The sequence below is a fragment of the Schistocerca gregaria genome, chromosome 5 (genome assembly GCF_023897955.1).
Source record: "Schistocerca gregaria isolate iqSchGreg1 chromosome 5, iqSchGreg1.2, whole genome shotgun sequence".
NCBI lineage: Eukaryota > Metazoa > Arthropoda > Insecta > Orthoptera > Acrididae > Schistocerca > Schistocerca gregaria.
Genome location: NC_064924.1, coordinates 241725191 through 241749777, shown reverse-complemented (window position 1 = coordinate 241749777; position 24587 = coordinate 241725191). Strand labels below are relative to the sequence as shown.

Below are 24587 nucleotides of genomic sequence, written 5' to 3'. Positions count from 1 at the left end.
GTACTATACCAACAGCTGAAGTTTCGTGATTTCCAGTGACTTGTAGAGCATCTATAATATCTTCTTCCTTAAATCCCATTTCTTTCAGTTTTCCAAGTGCTTTTGGATTAGGTTTGAAGTACTGGCGTCTATATGAACGAAATGATTCAAGTAGAGATGCAACAGATTGAATGACAGATTTCTTGTCCCTCCTGCTGGCTTCTGCTGCAGCTGCTGTATAAGTGGAAACTATTGTACAATATCTTATACATTTATGGACATATCTCTTACTATTGAACCAAAATACCTGCTGCTTCTTCTGCACAGTTGGTACACGTTAACTCATCATTTGACGTATCATCACATAATCCTCCAGGCCTCACAGTGGAATGTTTCAGTAGCCAATCTAGTGCCAGTCTCGGATTCATGCTGAAATCGTCAATTAACTTGTAAAAAAAGTAGTCACATTTACAACTACGCAAGAATATGCTACAAGTTATATAAATAATTTCAAATATGGCTGCTATGTGAAGTGTAGCAAATAGAATAAGATATGACAAAGGGAACTAATTTGAAGACAGAGTCTTCCATGGTTTGAATCTGATTTCAAGTAATATCACAGTGCTGTGTGCCAGGAGATTGATACTATTCCGCCTCTTTCATTATTGTTCTTGTAGGTATAATGCAGTTCTTCAAAGATTTAAATATTACACCAGGAGATTTATACTATTCCATCTTTTTCATTATTTTTCTTGTAGGTCTAATGCAGTTCTTCACAAGTTTAAATATTACAATATTTCTTATACATGGAATTCTAGTTAACTGGTTTAAATGTGAAATATTTGTTTATAAGAACATTCTGCAAATACAGAACCAGCCTCAACAAATGTTCCAGTGGCACAGTCTGATATGTGAGTCTGCCTGATTAAATTTAACTAACTGACACAGATGTGTGCACATAAATTGATCTGAAAATAAATCAAAACATTGGCAATGTTGAATAATCAACAATTTCCAACAATTTGCCATGAGAGCCTGTACTAGTTAACACTATGTACTTTGTTTCTGGTGGCATTAATGGCAGTAACAGACCAATGACAAACTACTAGTAGCATGACAGATGCTGTCAGTACTGAAACCATATGATATTTTCAGAAGACTCCTTGTCCTTAGCATCTGTTAGTACTGCAGAATAGTCCAACTACTTTCCTGGGGAAAGGTGTCAAACAATGGAACACCATTTTGTTGCAGAGCTGGTATCAGCTGCCTAGTAAACAGCAATGTAAAAAACAAACTGATAAGTTCGGGATTAAGAATAAACAGGAAAAGGTTCAACAACCTGAAAGTCACAGAAATCACAGATGACATTTTAGCATTGGCTTTGAAAAACTTATAACTGCTTGCTTCCAAATGACAGATTGTCGGCATAAGCATAAAACTTTCCCAACACTAAAATTATGACCCTAAAATGGGCCAGAGCATACCATGTTTGGATTGACATGTCAGCGAGTACATCAATCCTGGCCAGCTGAAACATGATTGCTGATGTACAGCGTGCCAAATAAGTAATGAAACTGCTTTTTTCCCCAGAAACACTTTCAAAAAATGAGCCAAATGTAGTTACCATTTCACCTGCTAGACTGTGTTGAACACGCAGATGCTTCGATTGTGCCAGTGCATGCGCAGTGGGTGTGAAAGTAGTGTTGTGCAAGTTGTGGCAATCAAACATATCATCATGGATCAAAGAACTGTGGTACATTTTTACTGTAAATTAGAAAAAAACAGCATCAGAAGTTTACAAAGACATGCAACATGTTTATAGGATGATTGTCTTTGTCATGCACATGTATGTAGTGGTAGGAAATATTTTCACTGAAACAGAAGAAACTCGGGTAGTAGGAACCACGCAGCAAGCAAATGATAATCTTCTCTTTTTATGCTTCTGGAGTAATCCTTCATGAATATCTCATTAAGGGCACAATACTAACTGGACAGTACTACTCAGGAGTCATGCAACATCTCTGTTCACACACATCATGTCAGGATGCATCTCCTCCAAAGCACAATTTGGGTTGTTCTGCATGACAATGTACTGGTTCAATGCACACTGCCCATGAAACCGTTTTTAGCATCAAAACAAACCAGTGTGCTCAAATACCCACCCTATTCAAATGATTTGGCACCTGTAGACTTTTTTCTATTTTAAATTACATGTTATTTACATGGGGGACATTTTAGGAACACTGAGGACATCCATTATGCTGTGACAGACAGCCTGTAGAAGGTACTCAATCTGGACTTCCAATGTTCTTTCAACAACTTGTAAGAACCATGTAAACATTGTGTGGAGGTGCAAGAAGGTTATTTTGAGTCCCTGTAACTGAGAAATTGAAATGAAGTTCTTACTTTGATTCAATACTAGTTGTCTCATTACTTATTTGGCACACTGTTTAAGACCTGAAATCTTCTATCACAGAAAACTACACGGTCCACTCACATAAATGTGACAACAGCCTAAGATCAACATCAACGTGCAATAACCACTTGCAACAGTAGGTGGCAGCACTAGCTATGGAAGATTATGATGTGTGTTGGGGGTAGGGGGGTGGGGGGGGATGTGGATAACAGAACAATCACAATGCAGAAATTGAATGATTTATCTGGCACCCAGAAGGACATAATCATTAGCTTTTGGGTAACTGTGATGCATCATGAGCCATAGACAACAGGGGTGAGCAACGGCTGCGAAGATGTACGGGTGAATGCAAGTGCAACGGTTGAGCAACTGACTGCCCTTATGAATCAAGTGGCTACCAACAGCGTCTCCTCAACAAATACCGTCCAGCGAGATCAGCCATGGCAAAGCTGCAGTTGTGCCAACATGGTGCTGCAATGGGGTGACCCCTGTGTGAAAAACCTCAAAACCTAAGTACTCAACTGATCACTGATAAAATTCGGATTTGGCAAGATTGTACTTGAGACCTGTAAACTGCAAAACAAAATGTTATGAGATTGCTACGGTGTTGAAAGGTGCTGAGCAAGTAAAATACAATGTTTACTGCGTGCTAACAAAATTAGTGCTTAACATCTAAGAGTTTATATAAAAATAAAATATATCTGTAAGGTAGGTTGATATAGCAACATATCAAGTGTGTATAGTGTTTTTTTTTTTTACTTTGTGCCTAGGTATGTGTGTTATTACATTCACATAAAGTTACAATAAAATTAAGATAAAAATCACAGCAGGTTATGGGCCCAGAGCAATAAGAAAATAGAAAAGATAAAAATAGAAAGCATGAATAAAGAAGGAAACCAGTTAAAGATGTTTCAAGAAAACGAAGAATTTCATGATATACATGTTTCAGTCTATGGGACGATGAAATTAGAATATTATTTAATATGCAAGACCTGTGTGATATTGTGGACGGAACTGAAACAATGGAAAATTGCAAAACTTTAGAAAAATAGAAAAAAATGGACAACAAGGCAAAATATTTTATAATGAGAGCAATTGATAAAAAGGTAAAGCCACATGTATTGTGTTGTGTAACTTCCAAGGCAATGTATGATAAACTTAAAGCAATTTAATAAAGAGATGCGTCTCAAAGAACTCAGCAGTTGCTTCAAGAATTTTATAGTTTCAAGTACGATAAAACCAGAGACATAGCTAGTAATAGAAGTGCACCACAGAATATAGTATTTGAACTGCATCATCTAGAGTCAGAAAAGGTGACATGATATGATCATACCCAAGATATTTTCTATTTTGGCAAAAGAATACAAACACTTTTCTCCAGCATGGGATTTGTCACCCAGTGGTGAGAACACTATGAAAAATCTAACTGCAAGGTTTATAAGAGAAGAGGAACGACTGAAAAACAATAATCAAGAAGAGAGTATTGTCTTTGATGTTGGGTTCAACAAAAATAAAAGATATAATTTGTAAACATTGTGGTGGTTGTAGACATTTTCCAAGAGAATGTAAGAAGCCTAAGAAGAAAGAATACTGTTCTATATGCAAGAGGAATAATCACAAAGAAGAAGAGTGTTACTTTAAAAATAAAAATAAAACTCAAGAACCAAAATCGAGATCTTTCAAGCCCCATCCTCAGTGCAAAAAGACTAACCACAAAGAAGAAGATTGTTATTTTAAGAACAAAGAGAGTGAAAGAATATCATTTTGCACTTTTGAAGAGATAGAAGAAGATCTAGTCACTCAAGAAAGCAAGAAACAAAACATTGAAGAAGGAAAGAAGATGGAAGACACTGCACATATTGCATATGAATGTAACAAAGGAAAGATTTCACGGCACATGAAACTAGGTCATTCAGGCATAAGCTGTACTTCAGAGGTCAAGAGAATGTGTGAAGGAGTTTCTAATAGTTTATGCTCAGCAGAACAATTGTGTGAAGCTTGTGTAAGAGCTAAATTAACAAGAAAACCATTTTCTACTGTGAGAGAGAGAGCAAGAAGACCTACTGAAATCGTACGTACTGATATCTGTGGAGAGATAGAACTCCCAACATTTAATGAATATAGGTACTATATGACAGTGTTAGATGATTTCACTGATTTCTGTGTAACCTACTTGTTAAGATATAAGTCAGAGGCTGAAAGATTCATAAGAAAATATGTGTTAGAGACTGAAAATAAGTTCAATACAAAAGTGTCACAAATAAGATGTGATAAAGGTGGTGAATACACCAGCCGTGAGTTTAAGAATGGGTGTGAAGGAAAAGGAATTGTGCTAGACTATAGTATTCCTTATAGCCCTCAGCTCAATGGGAAAGCAGAGAGACTAAATCTGACAATAATGAACAAGGCAAGAGCTATGATATTCGATAGCAAACTAAAGAAAGAGCTATGGGGAGAGGCGGTGCTCACAGCTACATACTTAATCAATAGAAGCCCAACTATCAAAGTGCCACACCTGCAGAAAAGTGGTTAGGGAAAAGACCAGATCTGTCAAGACTTCAAATTTTTGGATCAAGAGTTTTTGCTAAAAATTTAGGCTATTTGAAGAAATTAGGTGTAAGAAGTAATGCATATATTTTTGTTGGTTATGCACCAAATGGCTACAGACTGTTTGATGCACAAAGAAGAAATATTGTTGTGTCAAGAGATGTTGAATTTGAGCAGAAAGTGACAAAAGAAACTCTACAGAAAAATCTTGTTATTGGTGAACTATCAAATGATACTAGCAATCAAGAAAGTGAAATAGAAGACCATGAAAATCAAGAAGTAATAACATGCAATGAAGACACAAGAAACTACAACCTTACAAAAAGAACTAGTTTGAAAAAAACCTGTAAAATATGATTATGAAACAGCTTTACTTACCTATGAAGAATGTACGAGTGGTCCAGACAAAGAAAATTGGTCGAAAGCAACTGAAGAAGAAAAGAGATCTCTTCAACAGAATGAAACACGGAAGTTGGTTAGTCCAGAGGAAGCAAAAGGGAAAGAAATCTTAACAAGCAAATGGATCTTTAAAGTCAAAGATGATGGATGATATAAGGCCAGACAAGTTATCAGAGGTTGTCAACAAGAAAAGGATATAAATTTCAAGGAATTATTCAGCCCATTAGTAGATCTATGTTTATTGAGACTGTTGTTTGTGCTGGCAGCAGAGAAAAGTTTCCATATGAGAGTGTGTGATGTCAAAACAGCATTACTCTATGGGAAACTGGATGAAGAAATCTTTATGAAGATACTTGAAGGATACAAAGAAGCTGGAAAAATCTGAATTTTGAAGAAAGCTCTGTATGGACTTAAACAAGCCCCATCCAGATGGAATAAAACTGACAGATTTCCTAAAATCGGAAGGACTAATTCAATTGAAATCAGATCAGTGCATATTTAAAGATGCAACTGAAGAAATGTACGTGGCTATACATGTTGATGATGGAATCATAATAGGAAAAGACTTGGAGAAAATTGAAAATATACTAAAGAAACTTAAGAAGAAATTTGAAATGGTTGTGGTAGAAAATCCAGATGTGTACTTAGGGATACAAATAATGAAGACAGAGGATGGAATATTTTTACACCTAGTACAATATGCAAAGAAAGTACTGGAAAAATTCAATATGACTGACTGAAGGCCATGAAGACTCCATTAGTACCAGAGGGAAAGACAAATGAAGAAAATCAAGAAAACTAACACACTGAATTTGCATATCGTGAAGCCATAAGAAGCCTTCTTTATTTGTCATGTAAAACCAGACCAGATCTTGGATTTACAGTAAATTATGAGAGCTGCTTCACAGAAGACCCCAAGAAAAGGGATTACAAAAGTGTAAAAGAACTCTTCAATATCAACAAGGTTCCAAGAATTGTGGTCTTTTCTATAAGAAAAAAGAAAGTGAATAAGATGACAGTATTCATCTAAATGTTTATTGTGATGCTGATTATGCACAAGATTTAAGAGGCAGAAAAAAATACAAGTGCATTCATAGTTCTTTATAATGGTGCTCCCATTAGTTGATGTTCCAAGAAGCAAAGTGTGACAGCTACTTCATCAACCGAAGCAGAATACATTTCAGCAACAGAATGCAGCAAAGATATAAAACACATCAAAACCCTAATAGAAGAGTTAATCAGAAGAAAAGTGAAAATCATTCTTCTTGTAGACAATCAAAGTGCTATCCAAATGATCAAATCAGGACAATTGGTTAGACGAAGAAAACATATAGGTGTAAAATTTCACTATGTTCGAGATAAAATATTGTAATACGGAAGAACAATTAGCTTACATAGTGACCAAAGCTCTACAAAGATCAAAGTTTGAGAAATTTAGAAATGCTATTATGAAACAATTACCATGACTGTGTGATAACTAAATTTGTGAAGTTTGTGATTTAGAGCCATTAAAAACAAACATTGTACTTTAAGGGGGGATATTGAAAGGTGCGGAGCAAGTAAAATATATCTGTAAGGTAGGGTGACATATTAAGTGAGTATAGTGTTTTCTTTTCTTTTCTTTTTTGGTGTATGTGTGTTAATACATTCACATAAAGTTACAATAAAATTAAGATAAAAATCACAGCATATGGTGGTCTTCATGGAAGAACCCAGAACAATGATATCATCAATGTAACAGATGCAGCCGGGTACGGAGGATGTCAGTTGTTCTAAAAAATGCTGAAAAACTGCAGCTGTGCCAGAGACGCAAAAGGCAAGCATTGATACTAGTATAGGCCGAGAGGTGTTTTGACAACTAGAAAGTGCCTAGTTGCCTCATCCAAAGGAAGCTGGAGGTACACTTCCAACAAATCAATCTTGGAAAAGTAGTGGCCATCTGATAATTTTGTGAGCAATTCATCAGGGCAGGGCAAAGGGTATGTATCTATCACGGAGTGTGCATTAATCGTGACACTGAAGTGACCACAGAGTCGGAGCTTACCCATCGGTTTCATAACGGTAACCAGTTACGTAGCCCATTTACTGCGAGAAATAAGCCGAATGACACTGAGCACTGTCAAAAGGTCTAATTTGGCCTTGACTGTCTTGCAATGTGACAGACACTCGCCGTGCTTGAAAAAAATGACGGTGGGCAGACTCTTTCATGGTAATGTGGGCCTGAAAACCAGTAGCAGAACCAAGCACAGGGGAAACAAGAGACAAACACTCAGAGAAGAGGGACTCCAGTTACTGATATGGAACTTGATCTCACACTAAATTTACCTCAACAACAACATACAAACAAAAAATGTTAAGCACAACTACCTCAATCACGTGTGCGGTATGGGAATGATCCACAACATAGAAGGTGAGAGTGTGAACAACAGATTTGTAAGATACAGGAGTGGAGAACTGACCTAGGATTGGAATCTACTGTTTATTGCAGCTAACAACTCCTGTGAAACATGTGAGAGTGAGGGGGAGGGGAGCCCAAGTCCATGTATGTTTGTGTGTTTACTGAAGTCACTGCAGCTCCTGTATTACTTGTGTTATTAGCAGTTTATTAAACACACGCAAGTCTACAAACAATCTGTTTGGGGAAACAGTTGTTGTAGAGATACAGTTTATGTCCATCGGTACGACTGCCTGCCACATTTGAAGAGGAGTTACTTGCCAATGCAATGTGGCCTTTCAACACTTGTTGAAAACCGCCCAACGTTTTGCCCAACGTTTTGGGCACGCAGCATGCTCATGTTGGACAAAGCAGTATGAGCAAGATGGACGGTGGGAGGGGGGCGGGGGGGCGCACATGGCCGCTGCTGTGACATGACCTGTTGCTGCTGTGGCCATAAACATACAGCCCCATGTAGCATTGAGTTGAAGGTTGTACTGCTCCAACAGCTTCCCCATCAACCTGAACACTTGCAGTATACTTAAGAGGGGCTGCCTGAGCAACATCCAATACCTCTGCCCACATAGAAATTTGATCCCCTGCAGCCCATGACACTTCACTTCAAAGAACTGTGCTACATATCCGGAAGCATTGGATTCTCACACCAATGTGCTTTTTCACAGACTTTCCTAGCTGGGGCCAGATGAATAACATCAGATACAATGTGACAATCATAGGATTCACAATTGTTATTATTTACAATGGCAGCAAAACCCATGTAATTCTACAAACCAGAGTTTGTAAGATTGGTTTGAGCGTTTCTGACAGTGATAAAAATCTACACGCATCACAATGACACATTTTCTATCACAGTAACAGGTGGAGAGAAGTTTGCACATTTCCTCAAATGATAAGCTAGCTGGTTATTGCAAAGGCATAAGTTGGCACACCGAATGATAAAATTGCAGCGAAAGCCAGGAAAGAAAGAAAACCTTGCATACCTTTGCATCACCCACATGAGAAACCTGGAAATGTTGGTGTTACCATGTCTTTTAGGAGTTCCAATCTTCAGCCGATTCGCCATATGTCTGAAAGGGCAACAGCTGCACTGATGAGAGAGCTGCTGCTGGGCAACGAGATGTAGGAGTATTTCTTCCATCAAGACATTTGTTGGGACACTTAGCACTGACACTAACACATGGAGAAAACTTAACTCTCTCTTGTAGCCAAGTTTGTTATAGCAAGAACAAACACAATTTACAGAACATGATACATTTATAGGCAATAGATAAGATACAGCTTGTGCATAGCACTGAACACTTTGACTGAACAACAGTAATAAAGAGTAAAGAATAGGCCAAGCACTTGTTTGAGAGCGCTTAAATAATGCCACTGCTTTGGCGGCTCACCAAAGCATGCCAGGGAACCAACCCAGGTGGTCTCTATAAGTGGGCCTGTGAACTGTACGGATGTATCATGAGTGAAGGTACATCAGTAGCAAATTTGGGGGGCTGCAAGGACTTAATAGCTCTTTTTGGCCTCACCATAAGGGATACAATTCATTGTTTTAATTTCCTGTACCTTCCTTTCACCAATGAAGACACTGCAGTCCCTACTCAAAACAGGGTGATCCCCAGAGCAACCTACCCACTTCAGAAGAGATTAACAACCCACTTCATCATAGGCAGCCTGACCACATTTGCCGCAAGTGGCTTCTCCCTTATGATCAAGAGTAGTATGGCCAAAGTGCAGGCAATTACAATAGTGCATTGGGTTGGGGACATAAGACTGCACACTTAGGCGAAGATAACCTGCCTTGACATGTTCTGGAAGTTTAGTGCTACTTAAAGTCAGTATAAATGAGTATGATATGACAACATTGCCATGTATTCTTTTCTTCACGTTTTGCACGTCAACAATGCCTTCTTGGGTCCACTCACCTTTCATTTCTTCTCTGTGAATGTCAAATAGAAACCTGCAAGTCACAAGACCTTAGCTGTAGTTCAAGGTGTTACGCAGTTCAGTTTCTATTCCACTCCTCTCCCTGAGGCACTGAGGTTTCTGGAAGTTCTTTACTAGCTGGGAACTGGCTGTTTCAACCAACAATGTCCCCCACACAATCACCTGACAGTTTTTACATTTCCAACAATCCCCTCTAAATGCTTTTGAATGTAAAATGTAGAAACTTTCTTGAAGCTGCCCTCTTTCAACTTAACTATTAAAAACACATTCTGACCTGCAGGACGTGTTCTGTTACTGTTAACATAAATACCCTGAAAAATCCCCGAGTCATGAGGGCTGGCTACATGAGCCCTCTTGTTGGACTGGATGGTGATACCTACCCAGTGGCTCACCCGTTCCATTGGGAGAGGAAGAATTTAATTTCAAGTGTTCTATATCTGCCCACACACGGGTCTATTCAAAAAGAGCCTTGCGTACCTGAGTAAGCTTTATACAACTGAGGTGCGACACGTTCCCCAGAGGTTGCCCGCTAACAACTATTTCACCTCAACTACCACAGATCTCATCACTTTGTGATTGAGTGTTCTTCCACAGAGGTTTTTTCCATTTTCACAATCTGGGCGATCAAGCCAAGACCCCCATTCCCTGTGACACACAACATTACACCACTGTGCCATACAGGGGTCACTGAAGCATGTAGAGCTTATAGAGAAAGAGGACTAGTGGTGCTTGCCAATACCCTGCTCAGGACCCCTGGGGTTGCCAAGCCCAGCAAATGAAAGCTGAGCCCCTGAGGGCAAGAATAGTTGACCATGTGCTGGATAGACCTGTACATAGAAAGGCAGTAGTTGATGGGAGGGACTCTTAATGGTATACAGTTGCTATAAGGAAAGTTCTAAAGAAATAGAGACTTGCATAATACGTGTAAAACAAATAATAGAACTATAGACAGAGAGAAGGTGAATGAAACACACTTAGCTGTCAAGAGGGTAATGTCTGAAGCCTTCAGTGTACCACAGCAGAACATTACTGAAAGATCTTTCACAAAACCCAAGAAATTCTGAGTGTATGTAAAGGCTTTCAGTGGCACCACAGTTGGTGCCCAGACACTAATCGATGAGACAGGAATTGAAATTGAGGGTAGCAAAGCACAAGCAGAGTAGTTCAATTCCATTTTCATTTGCTCCTTCACATAGGAAAACCCAGGAGTTTTGCCCTACTTTAATTCTATTACCACTGCAAAGGCGAATGAAATAAATATTAGTGTCAACGATGATGAGAAACATCTGAAGTTGTTAAAACTGAACAAAGCTGCAGTCCCTGACAGAATCCCTATCAGATTCTAAACTGATTTTGCAGATGAGTTAGTGCCTCTTTTAACCATAATATTCTGAAGATCTCTCGAACAAGAAACTATGTCCATACTAAGAAGATTGTACAGGTCACACCCATCTACAAGAAGAACAGAAGATGAAATAAATCTCATGTGAACAGCCTGGTATGAGTGTGCATAGGACACAATATTTCAGCAATTGACCACGTTGCCATCATCAGGTGCGCTGATGTACATCACTCATACCAGACTGTTCACCTGAGATTTATTTCGTCATAAAATATGCCTGGAGAAATTGAAAAATCACAAGAACAGAAGAAGTGATCCACAAAACTACCATTCAATATCCTTGAAAACTATCTGCTGTAGAAACTGAGAACCTATTCCGAGTTCAAGTGGAATGACCTCCTCCGAGGCAAACAACGTGGATTCTGAAAATATTGATCATGTGACACCCAATTTGCACTTCTCTCACATGACATCCTAAAAGCCATGGGTCAAAGCATACAGACAGACACAATCTTTCTTCACTTCCAAAAGGCATTTGACTCAGTAGCACACATATGCTTATTATCGAAACTACATTTGTATGTGGTATCAAGCAAGACTTGTTACTGGACTGAGGATTTCTTAGTGGGGAGGATGCAACATGTTATCCTGGATGAGGAGTCATCAACAGATATATAAGTAATTCCACATGTGCCCCAGTGAAGTGTGCTGGGTTGTACCTGTCCATGTTACACATTACTGGCCTTGCAGACAATATTAATAGTAACGTACAACTTTTAGCAGATAATAAATTTATAAATAATGAAGTACATTCTGAGAAAAGGTGCACAGATATTCAATCACATCTTGATACAATTTGAAAGTGGTGCAAAGATTGGCAACTCACTTTAAATGTTCAAAACTGTAAACTATGCCTTCACAAAGCGAAATAATATGGTATCCTATGACTACAGTATCAGTGAGTAACAAATGGAATCTATTAATTCATACAAATGCTTGGGTGTAACAATTTGTAGACATATGAAATAGAACATAGCCCAGTCCTTGGTAAAGCAGGTGACAAACTGCAGTTCACTGGCTTAAATAACACTCTGTGTGGGATCCATTTCAAGTACAACTAACAGCGGTCGTTTAACAGACACAAGTGGTTATAGGTTTGTCTGACCAAAGGGAGAGTTTCACGAAGATGCTGAAAAAACTGTATAGGCAGACACTAAGACAGATGCAAACTTTACTGACAAGGCTTGCTCAGAAAATTTTTAGAACTAACTTTAAGTGATGAATCTAGGAACATATTACAACCCCTTATGTATTGCTCCCACAACTACTGCAAAGACAAGAGGAGACTAATTACAGCATGCATAGAGGCGTTTAAGCAATTATTCTTCCAGCATTCCATACGTGAATGGAACAGGGGAAAAGCCTAATAACTAATACAATGGGACATACCTTCTGCCATGCACTTCACAGTGGTTTCTAGAGTATAGATGTAGATATAGAATTGTGTCACTTATGAGCAGAAAGGCAAATGTTCACAATGACAGATGTGATTATCTGCCTACAGCCAGTAAAAAACTGATACAGGAAACAGATGAAAAAGGTTCGTGAAAACTGCTGTTTCACAAAATCTTTGCTGTTGGACAGTTTTCCATGGATTTCTCAGTGTCTTTTGCACAAGACTGTAATGAAACAATTAGGGGTACCACAAGTTTGGTATTTGTTGGGTTCCAAAACTCTTCAGGTGGCAGAATTTTTTTAGAGTTATTCTGTCAACTTAGTAAGAGATATGATGATTATGTAGAGAAATAAATCAGTCTTAATTTTAAGATTCTTCTGCAAAGAAGAAATATTTCGTTTAAATCCAACCATGAGTTATTTTCCACGTAATCCTTGTATAAGCCTCTCTGACAAGCTGATACTTTTAGTGACACCCATAATACTTTTTCACTCTGCCAGCACTTACTTAATGGAAGATTGTTGTCCATGCAAAATGAATTAATGTGAAGAATTTTCCTGTTCCACAAAGTGTGGGGATTACTTTGTATCTGGTATGTAATATTTACACTTTTAAAACTCACAACAATAAAGAAGTAACTGAGCAACACTAGTTTTTCATATATTCCTTTATAACACTCTATTAGGTGATGGTTGTGTAGTATTAATGTAGTTGTAGATTTCACGGTATATTCCAGGCTCCAGAGAAGATGCATAACAACCACTATTCCTAATTTTACTGAGCAACTACATTACATCTTTTGTATGATAATTTTTATCAGCAGGGACAGATTATTTATTCCAACTGTCACATGAAATAAAATACAAGCACTCAATGAGACAGATACTGAAACCTATGTATTTACCTGTTCAGGTGAAGAGCTTCAACCACAAGAACCTGTGGAAATCCCATGTCTGTTAGTTGCTTAACAATATGGTCAACGCCTTTATTTTCAAGTCTCTCTCTGATTATCTGAAATACCTCTTCTGACTCTGGGCTTGGTGTCAAAATTCTTGCAGATGCCTCCACCAGTGATATTAATACTTTGCGGATATCACTTTCAAACTGCAACAAGAGTGAAAAATTTCACTGCACATTTAAGACCAGTAATAGAAGGGGAAAGGGGGGGGGGCACTCTTAACTATTGCCTAATGCAAAAATCATATCTTACAAATAATCACAGGAGTCACTGTGAAACACATTAAATTTTGCAGTACACCATCACATGCCTATCTGGCAATGAAACCAGGAAGAAGAAGAAGAAGAAGAAGAAGGACTAAAATAATTATTGCACACACAATATATAATGATTTCATTTTTCTCCTATTTCATGAAAAATTAATGTTCACTCTCAACACCAAAGTAATTGATAAAACTAAAACAAATACACAACAATTGATAAAACAGAAGTGTCAGCCCAGTGCAACCTGACAAGTAACTCCCTATGACACAGTAGTTCCACAATTCCACATCTTAAATTTCTTACGAAAACTGCAACTATGTTTTTCATCTATCTGTAAAGGTCAATAAACATGAGATCCAGTAGAAATAAACAGTGTTTGGTTTCAAAAAAAGTCCGAATTTTACAATGTATTTATTGGACAATAGAATGCAACTCACAGTATGTACTTAACACTTACATCATCAGGCATTTGATCAGACAAAGAAATAAAAGTGTCTTGTCATTTCAAGGCTCTACTGCCAAAGAAATTACTCCCTTATTTCTTAAAATGTGACTAAGCTTACTCATTTTATTTTAATGTAGCATTTAATGTTCTGTGACAGAAACATTTAAATAAGAAAAATCCTCTCAAAACCTATGAGGGCCATGCCGAAAGTGTTTAGCAGCCCATAAACCGTAAGGCGGAGGACAATGGGGTTTTCATTCGAAAGAGCCATGCTTTTCGACCTTGGGACGTGCGCACGCAGCCCCTGGCTAGCGGTTAGCAGTGATCCCCCCACAGAGTGATAAGGAAGCACAGGCAGTGCTAAGTCAGAGACGGTGCAGGATGGAGCTGTTGCGCCGCGACTTTCACGCCATGATTTTTTACAATTATGAAAAGGGTTTAGTGCCAAAGAATGCCATTCTTCTCTGATGTGTGTTCTTGGTGAAGCTTCCCCTCCTAGGGAAACAGCTGAAAATTGCTTTCTCGAGTTTTAGAGGGGTCGCCAGTAAATTGAAGTTGAACCTCGTCCCGGTCGGCCAGCAACAGCTGTGACTCCTGAAAACATTGATGCTGTAAGGAAAATGATTAAAGAAGATCCACATCTTACGTTTTGCGACACTGAACCTAAATGTGGGATCAACAGCAGCACAGACCATCATTCATAGTCACTTAGGCCTTACTAAGAGAAGTGCCCATTGAATGCCACTTTCCCTGACAGAAAGCCAAAAGGAGGCGAGAGTGGACTGGTGTCGTTTCATGCTCAAAAAATTCAATGGAGGGAAGTCCCAAGACACCTACAATATCGTTTTAGGTGATGAAACATGGGTCTACCATTATGAGCCTGAAACAAAGAGACAGTCTTCTGTGTGGTGCTTTCCAGGGGAGAAACCACCCACAAAAGTTAGACGAAGTCGGAGCTCTGGAAAAAAGACAGAGGCAACTTTTTTCTCAAAGATCGGGCATCTCACCTCTGTGACCTTGGGCATATGTCATACAGTCAACGCTGAATGGTACGTGAACAATTGTCTTCCAAAAGTCATCGCCACAGGGAAGTCACAACATCCAAAATCCAAGAGTGGGCACCTTCTGCTGCATCACGACAATGCATCTGCGTTCTGGGGTGCCAGAATGATGGACTTTCTGGAGAAGGAAAAAGTGTCAGTGTTACCCCCCCCCCCCCCCCCTATTCATCTGACCTGACCCCCTGTGACTTCTTTCTGTTCCCTAAGACTAAGGAAAAAATTCAAGGGCAGCAGTCTTCATCAGATGAAGAGGCCATTGCAGCATATGAGAGTACACTAGGTGACATCCCAGAAGAAGCATGGACTGACACATTTTCTAAGTGGTTTCAGAGAATAGAAAAATGTATACATGCTAATGGAGAGTATTTTGAAAAGTTGTAAATGTTTTTTTGCAAATAAATTTTTTTTCACACATTCTGCTAAAAACACTCGGCATAGCCCTCGTATTTAACTACTACAACCCCAGTCCCCCATATATTCTCCAACTTCTTCAATCATCAATTCCACACACAAGAAAAACCACCACTTATTGAAATGATAGGAAATCAATTGTATACCTTTATATAAGGTATAATCTACCAATGGAATACCAGTACAACCCCCCCCCCCCCCACACACACCACTATGGAACAATAAAGGCATATATGCAACAAATTGGTGAACAATGTGCTTCTTAAGAAACAGAAATATAAGGCTAAGAACTTGTCTTGACAACAAACAAAGGATAGCAACATAAAAAGAAAATGAGATTAATTCCTACAGTAAACAATTATTAAAAAATTTTTTTAGCAATACTGTCAACAGGGACATAAATGGGCACAACAGTTGAATGATCTGATAGTTCTATTGTCTACCAGCAACAGGTTCCAGCACACAGAGCTGAGTGGTGAGGAGCCTCAACCTTGTGCAGTAGTAGGAAATGTGCAGCATGCGCTGTCCGTTGGTAGGAAGTCTAGGAACAGCACTACTTTCAGGAAGATAAGAATAATTTTGGTGGATAGCAGTCACAGCAGAGGTTGTAAGAGTTCAGCCAATGTGTGTTACGAATAAATTACACATATGCTCTCTAGTAGTCACAGAACTCACAACTAGATGAAATCATATTAAATCTTGATTCAATCCAACATTTGTGAACTCAGTATTCCAATAACTTTTGAGCCACAATTGAAATTTATTATACATTGACTATACATCAGACAAGTCATTAGATGTACCTCTATGCGAGATTGACATTCAACTCAGAGTCTGATATTCAAATAATTGAAGTACATGCTATTTCTTGAGTAGCTGATATTCCTTGTAGCCGCATACGGCGAAGAAATCTCATTGCTATACCTGCTTGTTGGTGCACAAACCCATAAGGAATACCTCAGACAAACAGACAGAACAACCATGACAGAACTTGTCCCTTAATAGATCTTCATACATAACAAAAGTAGTTCAAACCTTCAAAATGGCCTTCCTACTCAACTTTACCTAAACACATAACTATGTACACTTTTTCATTTGTACATCAAGCTAGTACATGATTTTCCTATAAATAACTAGGATAGGGACAGCAAGCACAACATAGGTGGCGACCTGAGTAACTTAAATTTGTTAACCGGTAACACCAATGCGAGCAAGGTTGAGCTGTTCTCTCAGCACGATCAGCCTCGTCTTGGCAGTGGAGATAAAGATGGTGCTGATGACTGTTGACCAGGGACACAATGTGCTGGTGCCAATGGTGACTATTGAGAGATGGGAAACACTAGCTGTAACCATAGCTTTGATATGACAGGGAAAGGGAGAATAGCAGGTGGGTCTTGGATCACACATGGTTGAATACCTGTTGTCTTGTGTAGGAGGACTAGGCCTGCTTCAATCAAGACAACATGCTCCCCTCCCTTCAATAATCATTCAAGATTTATTCAGCACATACACCTTTGAGTATGGTTCGTATGCTGTGCAAAATTCATCGAAGAATCTCTCTTACTTATGAAGAAAAGTTTACCTATAGCAACAAATGCTGCCATTAGTAAGTGAAAAAATGATGAAATTTCATGTGTAAAAAAAAATTATTTTATTATGTTTTTGAATTTCCACTGCTGTGAGTGTAAATTCTGAATCCTTCCTGGTCATGCTGACAAAGTTTTATGAATTTATTTGGAAAAGTATAGACAGTGAAAATTAAAATGTCCTGTGATGCCTCTCTGTCCCAAGTCTGCCTGTTTGACATCCTACCCCCCCCCCCCCCCCCCCCAGATAAAAAACAAGATGGTGCTGAAATAAAATGTGCTGACAGAGAAATATTGAAAGTTGAAGCTTCCAAATTTCTGTGGTTAGACATTAACAACACCTTTTTCATCTGTTTGCGGCCTGGAAACAATCAATGGCGCACACACCTTGGATATTTTCATTTGCTTATGACATCATATTCTGCACAAAACAGCCACAAGTAAATAGTATTTATGGCGCAGAAGAGAGTCATCAGAATTATGAAGTTTATTCAGACAGATGGGGATGTCATCATGCCATGCCAGAACATTTTTTCCACTTATGCACTCTGTCAACGAGAATTGTCCAATTTACAAAATAAACAATACATTATCGTGATCACGATCCAAGTAGCAAACATGATCTCCACAAAAATATAAAAAAAAAATGTTTGCATGGTACATAAAGGAGTACATTATTCAAGCATAAAAGTATGCAATTAAGTTCCATTCATGTAACTCAAGTCACTAGTGATCTGACAAAATTTTAAAAACTGCTTAAGCTGTACCTCTGGATAGTTCTTTCTATTCTCTACAAGAATTTTTTGATAGTGTGTAATACTTTATGACCTGTGTTAAATCTTAAGCATTACTATGCGAACTTACTATGTAGTAATGGTAAGTTGTCACATTGTAACCTTCATACATGACATCCAAGAAGTGATGATGGACACAACACGGCCCAAAGTAGCACTTCCATAACTTTTCCAAGAGTCACACTCTTCACACAGGTATAAAAATATACACCAGGTCTCCCGGGCTTCATGTAAATAGCAAGTGCTTGGTGTTACAGCACAGTAGGTCTCTCTCCTGTGCGTCTGGGTATATATGTGAGTCAGTGCTTTGCTACTTCAGTCCCAGTGATTTGTATCATCCAGCCATCCTGAGTACTGTCTGGCTGAAACAGGAACACCATATCTATTGTCGTTTCGCCCCATGACTATGGAAAAAAAAGAACAGTGTGAAGCATCTAGTGTCTTTCTTTACTGTGTTGTATGCAAATGTCACAATAGGCATTATTGTACCCCGATATCTTTGTTCAACATCAACGTACATTGAGAGCATATCTGCCAATGTCTAATTAAAGCTTTCTGTGATGCCATTTTTCTGTATGTGGTAGGCAGGTGTCATCCTGTGGGTGATGTCACAACATGAAATTACGTCTGATATTAATCTCAACTCTGATATTAGTCTCCACGATCAAAAATCATTCCCATGGGGTGCTTCATGCTTAAAACCTATTGCATTTACAATGGAATTGAAATTGCTAGAGCTCCAGAAGGTGGCACAGTTTTGATGACAGCTTAGTGGGCAGCAGACTATTATTCTTCTATTCCCATTTGTCAACTTTCTGAATGCCCCCCCCCCCCCCCCCCCTCCAACCCAAGAGGTCAATTCCAGTTCAGTGGAACTGCTCTGCTACACCTGAGGTCGGTACCACGTGCCTTGGAGGTAACTGTAGCATGTATTTCTGCCATTTGTATTTCTCACATTGGCTCACACAGTGCCTAACAGATTGTTAAAGACCTGGCCAGTGATACCGGTGTCTGATTCTGGCCAGAGTCTCCACAAATCCCAGGTGGGATGACAAATTCAAAGGGCTGTGAACTGTCATTGATAGTTATTGCTGCAATAGACGATCCTATCGGCTGAACATATTTCCCATTAGCAACTTTCAGTGCTATCACTTTCTTATCACTGGATACAGTCTTCTTCAACCAACAATAACAAGCATCCGGCATTACAGAAAGTACCCATGTCTACAAGGGACTGGACAGTTTGCCACCGATGACTAAGTCTGAGTATTCCTAAATATTTGTGACTGTTGTCCAGGAAGAATATTCATCTGTGGTGGCCTTACCTTCACAGATGGTCACCTCACGTAATCTTCCTGAAGTCACAGGTAGGCAGGTGACGGGTACCTCTGTATGGCAATGGGGAACAGCTACAGCACGTTGGAGAGTGAACTCTTCCAGGGTATAGTGATGGGTTGGTCCCACAGGTCCACTATCATCATCTGCAGTTGACTGATGTGAATAGGACTGATGTGATTACTGACATCTTGCAGCGTATAGTCACTGAACACTCCTCTTCTTTCTCTGCAGTGGCATTGTGTCCAGAACATACACAGTGGAAAAAGTCCAGCTTATTTTCCCCTGACCTCCACATATTTTTTCTTCTACGGGGCATTATATTTGGTTTAGGAGTTGTACCTGAATTGTTCTGGAGCTTGGTTGTTGTTTGTTGGCTGTGGAATAAGTCCATTCATAGTGATGCATTTGGGTGATGATGGAGAATGGTGCTAAATATTAATACACCTCTTCAATATTCTCTTTTACATCCTACTATATTGAGTCTTTGTTAATAGCTGCTACATCTTGCAAGCTCAGTACAACAGCTCTGGTTGCCATAAAATGCTGTTTCTCTTCTCTCTCACTACCTGCACATGAAAGAGGCAAAGTCATAGTGGCATCGGGACCACATTCAGGAGTTAGTCATTGCCCGATTCTTTTCTACTTCATTTCCTCCGTATGCACCATTTGATGAATTCCTGGGTCGTTGTAACATCCTTTATCAGAAGAGCTTAGTACACAAATTTGGCAACTCCTTCGCCTTCACTTCACATTTACGATGTGGCATACGGTCAAAACACTCTGTATCCCAATATGTTTTCTCAAAGGGTAGTCTATGGCATTGGCCCTTTGCTTAGTTTGCATTTATATCAAATATCTCGCCCAGCGCATCGTCCCACGCGACTGAAAGGTGCAAGTGACTTCTGTTTATAAAAAGGGCAATTCAAGGATAGATGACAAGGGATAACTTCCATATTACTCAATTTTTGGAAAGTGTTTGACTTGGTGCCACAGTGCCGATTGTCAATGAAGGTACTGTCAATGAAGGTACTGACATATGGCATAGGTTCTCGTAATTTTCAAGTGCATCATTAGTAGTGTCTTGCTTGACACAGACACATCATCTAAGTATCTGGGCATAACATTGCAAGGCGAAATGAAAGGAGCATGCGAGGATTGTGATAGGAAAGGCAAGTGGTTCACTTTAGTTTATTAGGAGAGCTACATCCTAGTGACACACCCGAGTCAAGGACACACGGAACTCAATAATAATAAGCACATGAAGTTCGCATCTGTTCTGAAGACGTGCATAGATAACATACAAGCCCCACTAGCAAAACATAATAAATATGTCCTTTAGTTCAGGTCAAAGGTGGTGACAAAATTAATGGCATCAGCATGTTATGCTCTTAGGATTTCATCATTAGTTTGTAATGGCCAATGTCTTATGGAGACATACTATTCCTCCATACACACAATTCTTACATACTGGATTCTTTTCTACAGATTAAATGGCCAAAACATACACATAAATTTTAACTGCACAAAAGGGAGACAATAATAATTACAAGAAATAATAGATGGCTCATTGTAAAGACCTATTTTTTAAAAAAGCTGGTATCCTTGCTACATTGACTGCGCCATTCTACCAATCTGTTGTGCACATCACGGAAAACATAAGTAAGTACTTCACTAATGGTTCTATACATGATCAGTGAACAAAGTTTGGTCTTCTATTTACCACAATAACATAAACAAAATGCTCAAAACAGTATTTTAGAACAGGGAATAAAATTTTACAATTAACTGACCACAAAAACAAAAAAGATTACTGAAATACATATGTTTAAAAGAACAGTTAAAGAATTCTTCATAAATCATGCATATTACACAACTAAAAATTACTTAGTGGCCTCAGAGATAGCGATTAGTAATGAAAGGGGATTATAACACCACCCTGTCACACTACAATACTTGATCACAACATAGTGCTTTTACAAGAAAATCTTATACCTTATGATGTAAAATGCACAACTGTAACATCTTGTCACTATCCTGCATTCAAAATCGCAGTCATCATAGGATGATGATGACTCAGTTTATCAGGTGGACTGAGGGGAGGACATGAAGACATGCATGGGAGATAGTTGAATGTATACAGGCCTGGAACCACTTTTATGAACAGATTGGAATTGGTGCAAGAGGCCCAGCAACATGTTCATGGTCCAGGAGTCACCATCAGATGTCGTTAGTGTGTGCAGCATTGAAAAGCAAAACTACATTTTACGTATAAGGTGCCTGAAGCAAACTGTATGTAAATCAAAGAGCACTGTACAGTAGGGAACAACTGAATGACACACTTATCTCATAATAGGAAAAAAGGAGTTTGTTCCATCTGTCCATCCTGATTTAGATTTTCTATGTTCTTTTCTAAGCCATTTCAGGGAAATGCCACACTAGCTTCTTATTCAAGGCCACAGCCGACTATCTGCCCTATCCTCAAAAAGCATGCTTTACATATATACTGCCATGATATAAATAAAAAGCTATAACTGTGGGCAAAAATATGCAAACATCACAATAAACTTCATTTCACATGTGGTGCAGTAAAACAAAGTTTTGTTATGAAGCCCACTAACAACAGAACTGAGTACCAGATCAGGACTCGGGCTCTGAAACTTGCTTTTTGCTGACAATGCTCTAATTCCTGCACCTCAACTAGACTCATTACAGTAACAAGTCAGCACACCTCTTTCACTATGGAAACTCCATAGCCGCTCTTCTTAATACCTTATTGTGCCACAATGAATGGGGAAAAGAATCCTTCCCTTCCTTTTAAGGTGCTACAGTGGGAACATATACTGTAGAGCCTAGGTGAGGCTTGTTGAAAAGTGGCGGAGAAGTACTGGGAGATTAAGGTTTCATCAAATTATGCGATGCACCTTGATAACTCAAATGGGAAAGACATCACCTGAAAGGAAACAGTCTGCATTCAACTGCCATGTGACTACACAGTTTGAGTCAAGAGATTTTATGACTTCACTCTGATTCATTGCAGACATTCTAAAAGAGCACTTTAGTGAAAACATTCCTAAATAAGTCATCAGTTTTTATTCAAAGGTCAAATTATAGAATTAAAAGAGAGAGAGAGAGAGAGAGAGAGAGAGAGAGAGAGAGAGAGAGAGAGAGAGAGACAGAGAGAGAGAACGGTTGGCCATACTTACCATCAGATGGCAAAATTCTAAGAGTTATCACTAGACATATATAAAATTAGAAAAACTATCCCACTTTTTATAACTGTTGACAACAGATGTGTCCTTCACAGCCTGCGATCTGAGATACATCCTCCTCCTCTATAATTTTCCCCATCCTACCACTCTTTCCTCCCTGAGGAAGGAACTATCTCATGCTAGCAGAGCTTTTTTCCTTATTTTCTGTCTGCCCATTGGCAGTACCTACAAATTTTCCTCCCGGCATAGTCCGTATCAATTCAGGCAGGCTAGAAAAAAATCTGACCTTCATAGTCTCGGATGTTATTGAATTTAGCATATGTTAAAATGAAGAACTAAGTAAGGAACAAGTATTTTTTGTTTCCTCCAGCCCTCCAAAGATGACACTGCGCATACCATTTTGAAGATGCGAATTTACAAAAATATTTAAATCTTGTATCTCTGGAACAGTTCTAGATATTTTGTTTTTTTATTATTTGAATGATAATTGCTTTATGATTACAAAGAAATCCTTCATTTGGACGCACCTGTCAAAGTTCTTTTACTATAGCATTCTGAACATTTTTTTTTATAACTTCTGGAAAAACTTTTTTTTCAAAAATGTCAATGCATAAAATTTTGAGTTTTTTCTGTTGATTAGTACCATATAGTTCTACATTCCCTGAAAAAAGCTTCCACTTTTAGGTTGAACAGATTTTATAAACAATTTAAATTTTTGCCATACATAAAACCTGTTTTATTTACCACATTATTACATAATTCTTTCATAAAAATCGTAACCTAGCCTTATTTACCATAATTTTTGTTTTGAAAGACAAGTAAGAGACTCATTTATCAAGCATTTTAAATGGTTCCAAGATGTATGTGAAAGGTCCAAAGAATTAACGGTTTCAATGTGTATAACTTGTGTGCACTGTGTATTACTTTTGTACTGAAATTAGCCAGTCAATGAACTAAAAATGTGTTCCACTGATTCAGTATCTTCCTTTGATATAGAGTGATGCCTTCCTGTTGAACCAATAGGAACAGGAGCACTTATAACCTTCAAAAAAATTGTGAACACTGATGGTGGTGTTGCTGTCCTTCAGCTGCAAACCTATATCCAGCAGCTGGTATACGTGGTAGCATAAAGTTTATTCCAATTTCGTTTAACTTGTAACTGGTGTCTATAATCTCTGCAATCCACCAGTCATTGTCATACACACATGCCACAAACATCCCCCTTCTTAGGTTGTGAATCTGAATATTATCTTGCTATTTCTGAGTGTTGGCCGAATGAACAAAATTTCTTCTTTCTTGCCCTTTAAAGTGGGTGCAATATGAGTTCACCCGTCACTTTGAGTCCAAAAATTTGTCTTCTGAATTCCTTTCACAGTAATAGTTTGTTTGGACCATTTTCCCTTTTTCTCCTCAGGGAAATTTTCGATTTCCTCTTTGGACGAATGAATGAGGGCTGTGGATGTGTAAGATTTCCCGACTCTGGTAAAATCCTCAGCATTCTAAATCGCAGCTGTATTTGGTCTGGAAAGATTATGGTATGGTTTGGTTTGGTTTGTGGGATTGAAGGGACCAGACTGCTATGGCCATCGGTCCCTTTTTCCAAAAAATTTAAACACCCATAGAGAAGAAAAACGCACAATGGAGAAGACAAGAGACGTTACAGGGCAAGAAAGACTCAAACAGAGACCAGACAAAAGGAATTAAAATCACACAGTGTGTGACAGTGGTTCGCCGACCAGAGAGACAAAAAAAGAAAAGCCAACCACCCAGAAGCACACTAAAAAACCCAGTCTAAAATCATAGGCCAAAGGCCAGACTCGATACAAAAAAACGACAAACACTTAGATTAAGTGATAAAAGCCCCCAGACCAAATAAAATGCAAAACTAAGCTTGCCATAGCAGTGTCATCTGTTAAAAGGGCAGGAAGCGTATCAGGCAGCACAAACGTCTGCCTTGAGCACAATTAAAAGGCGACAGGCTAAAAA

General features: G+C 38.7%; 1 protein-coding gene across 2 annotated transcripts in view; it reads right to left on the bottom strand.

Moving 5' to 3' along the window:
• Positions 1–24587, bottom strand: part of LOC126272033 (ubiquitin-associated domain-containing protein 1) — a 45251-nt gene that overhangs the window by 2015 nt on the left and 18649 nt on the right. The window contains exons 3-5 of one of the 2 annotated variants that reach the window (XM_049974538.1): positions 13440–13639; positions 287–408; positions 14–213 (exon numbers count right to left, since the gene is read on the bottom strand). In XM_049974538.1, coding sequence (XP_049830495.1) covers positions 14–213; positions 287–408; positions 13440–13639 — 522 coding nt within the window. Of the gene's footprint in view, positions 1–13; positions 229–286; positions 409–13439; positions 13640–24587 lie in introns of both variants that reach the window. The other variant, XM_049974537.1, reaches the window with a different exon arrangement.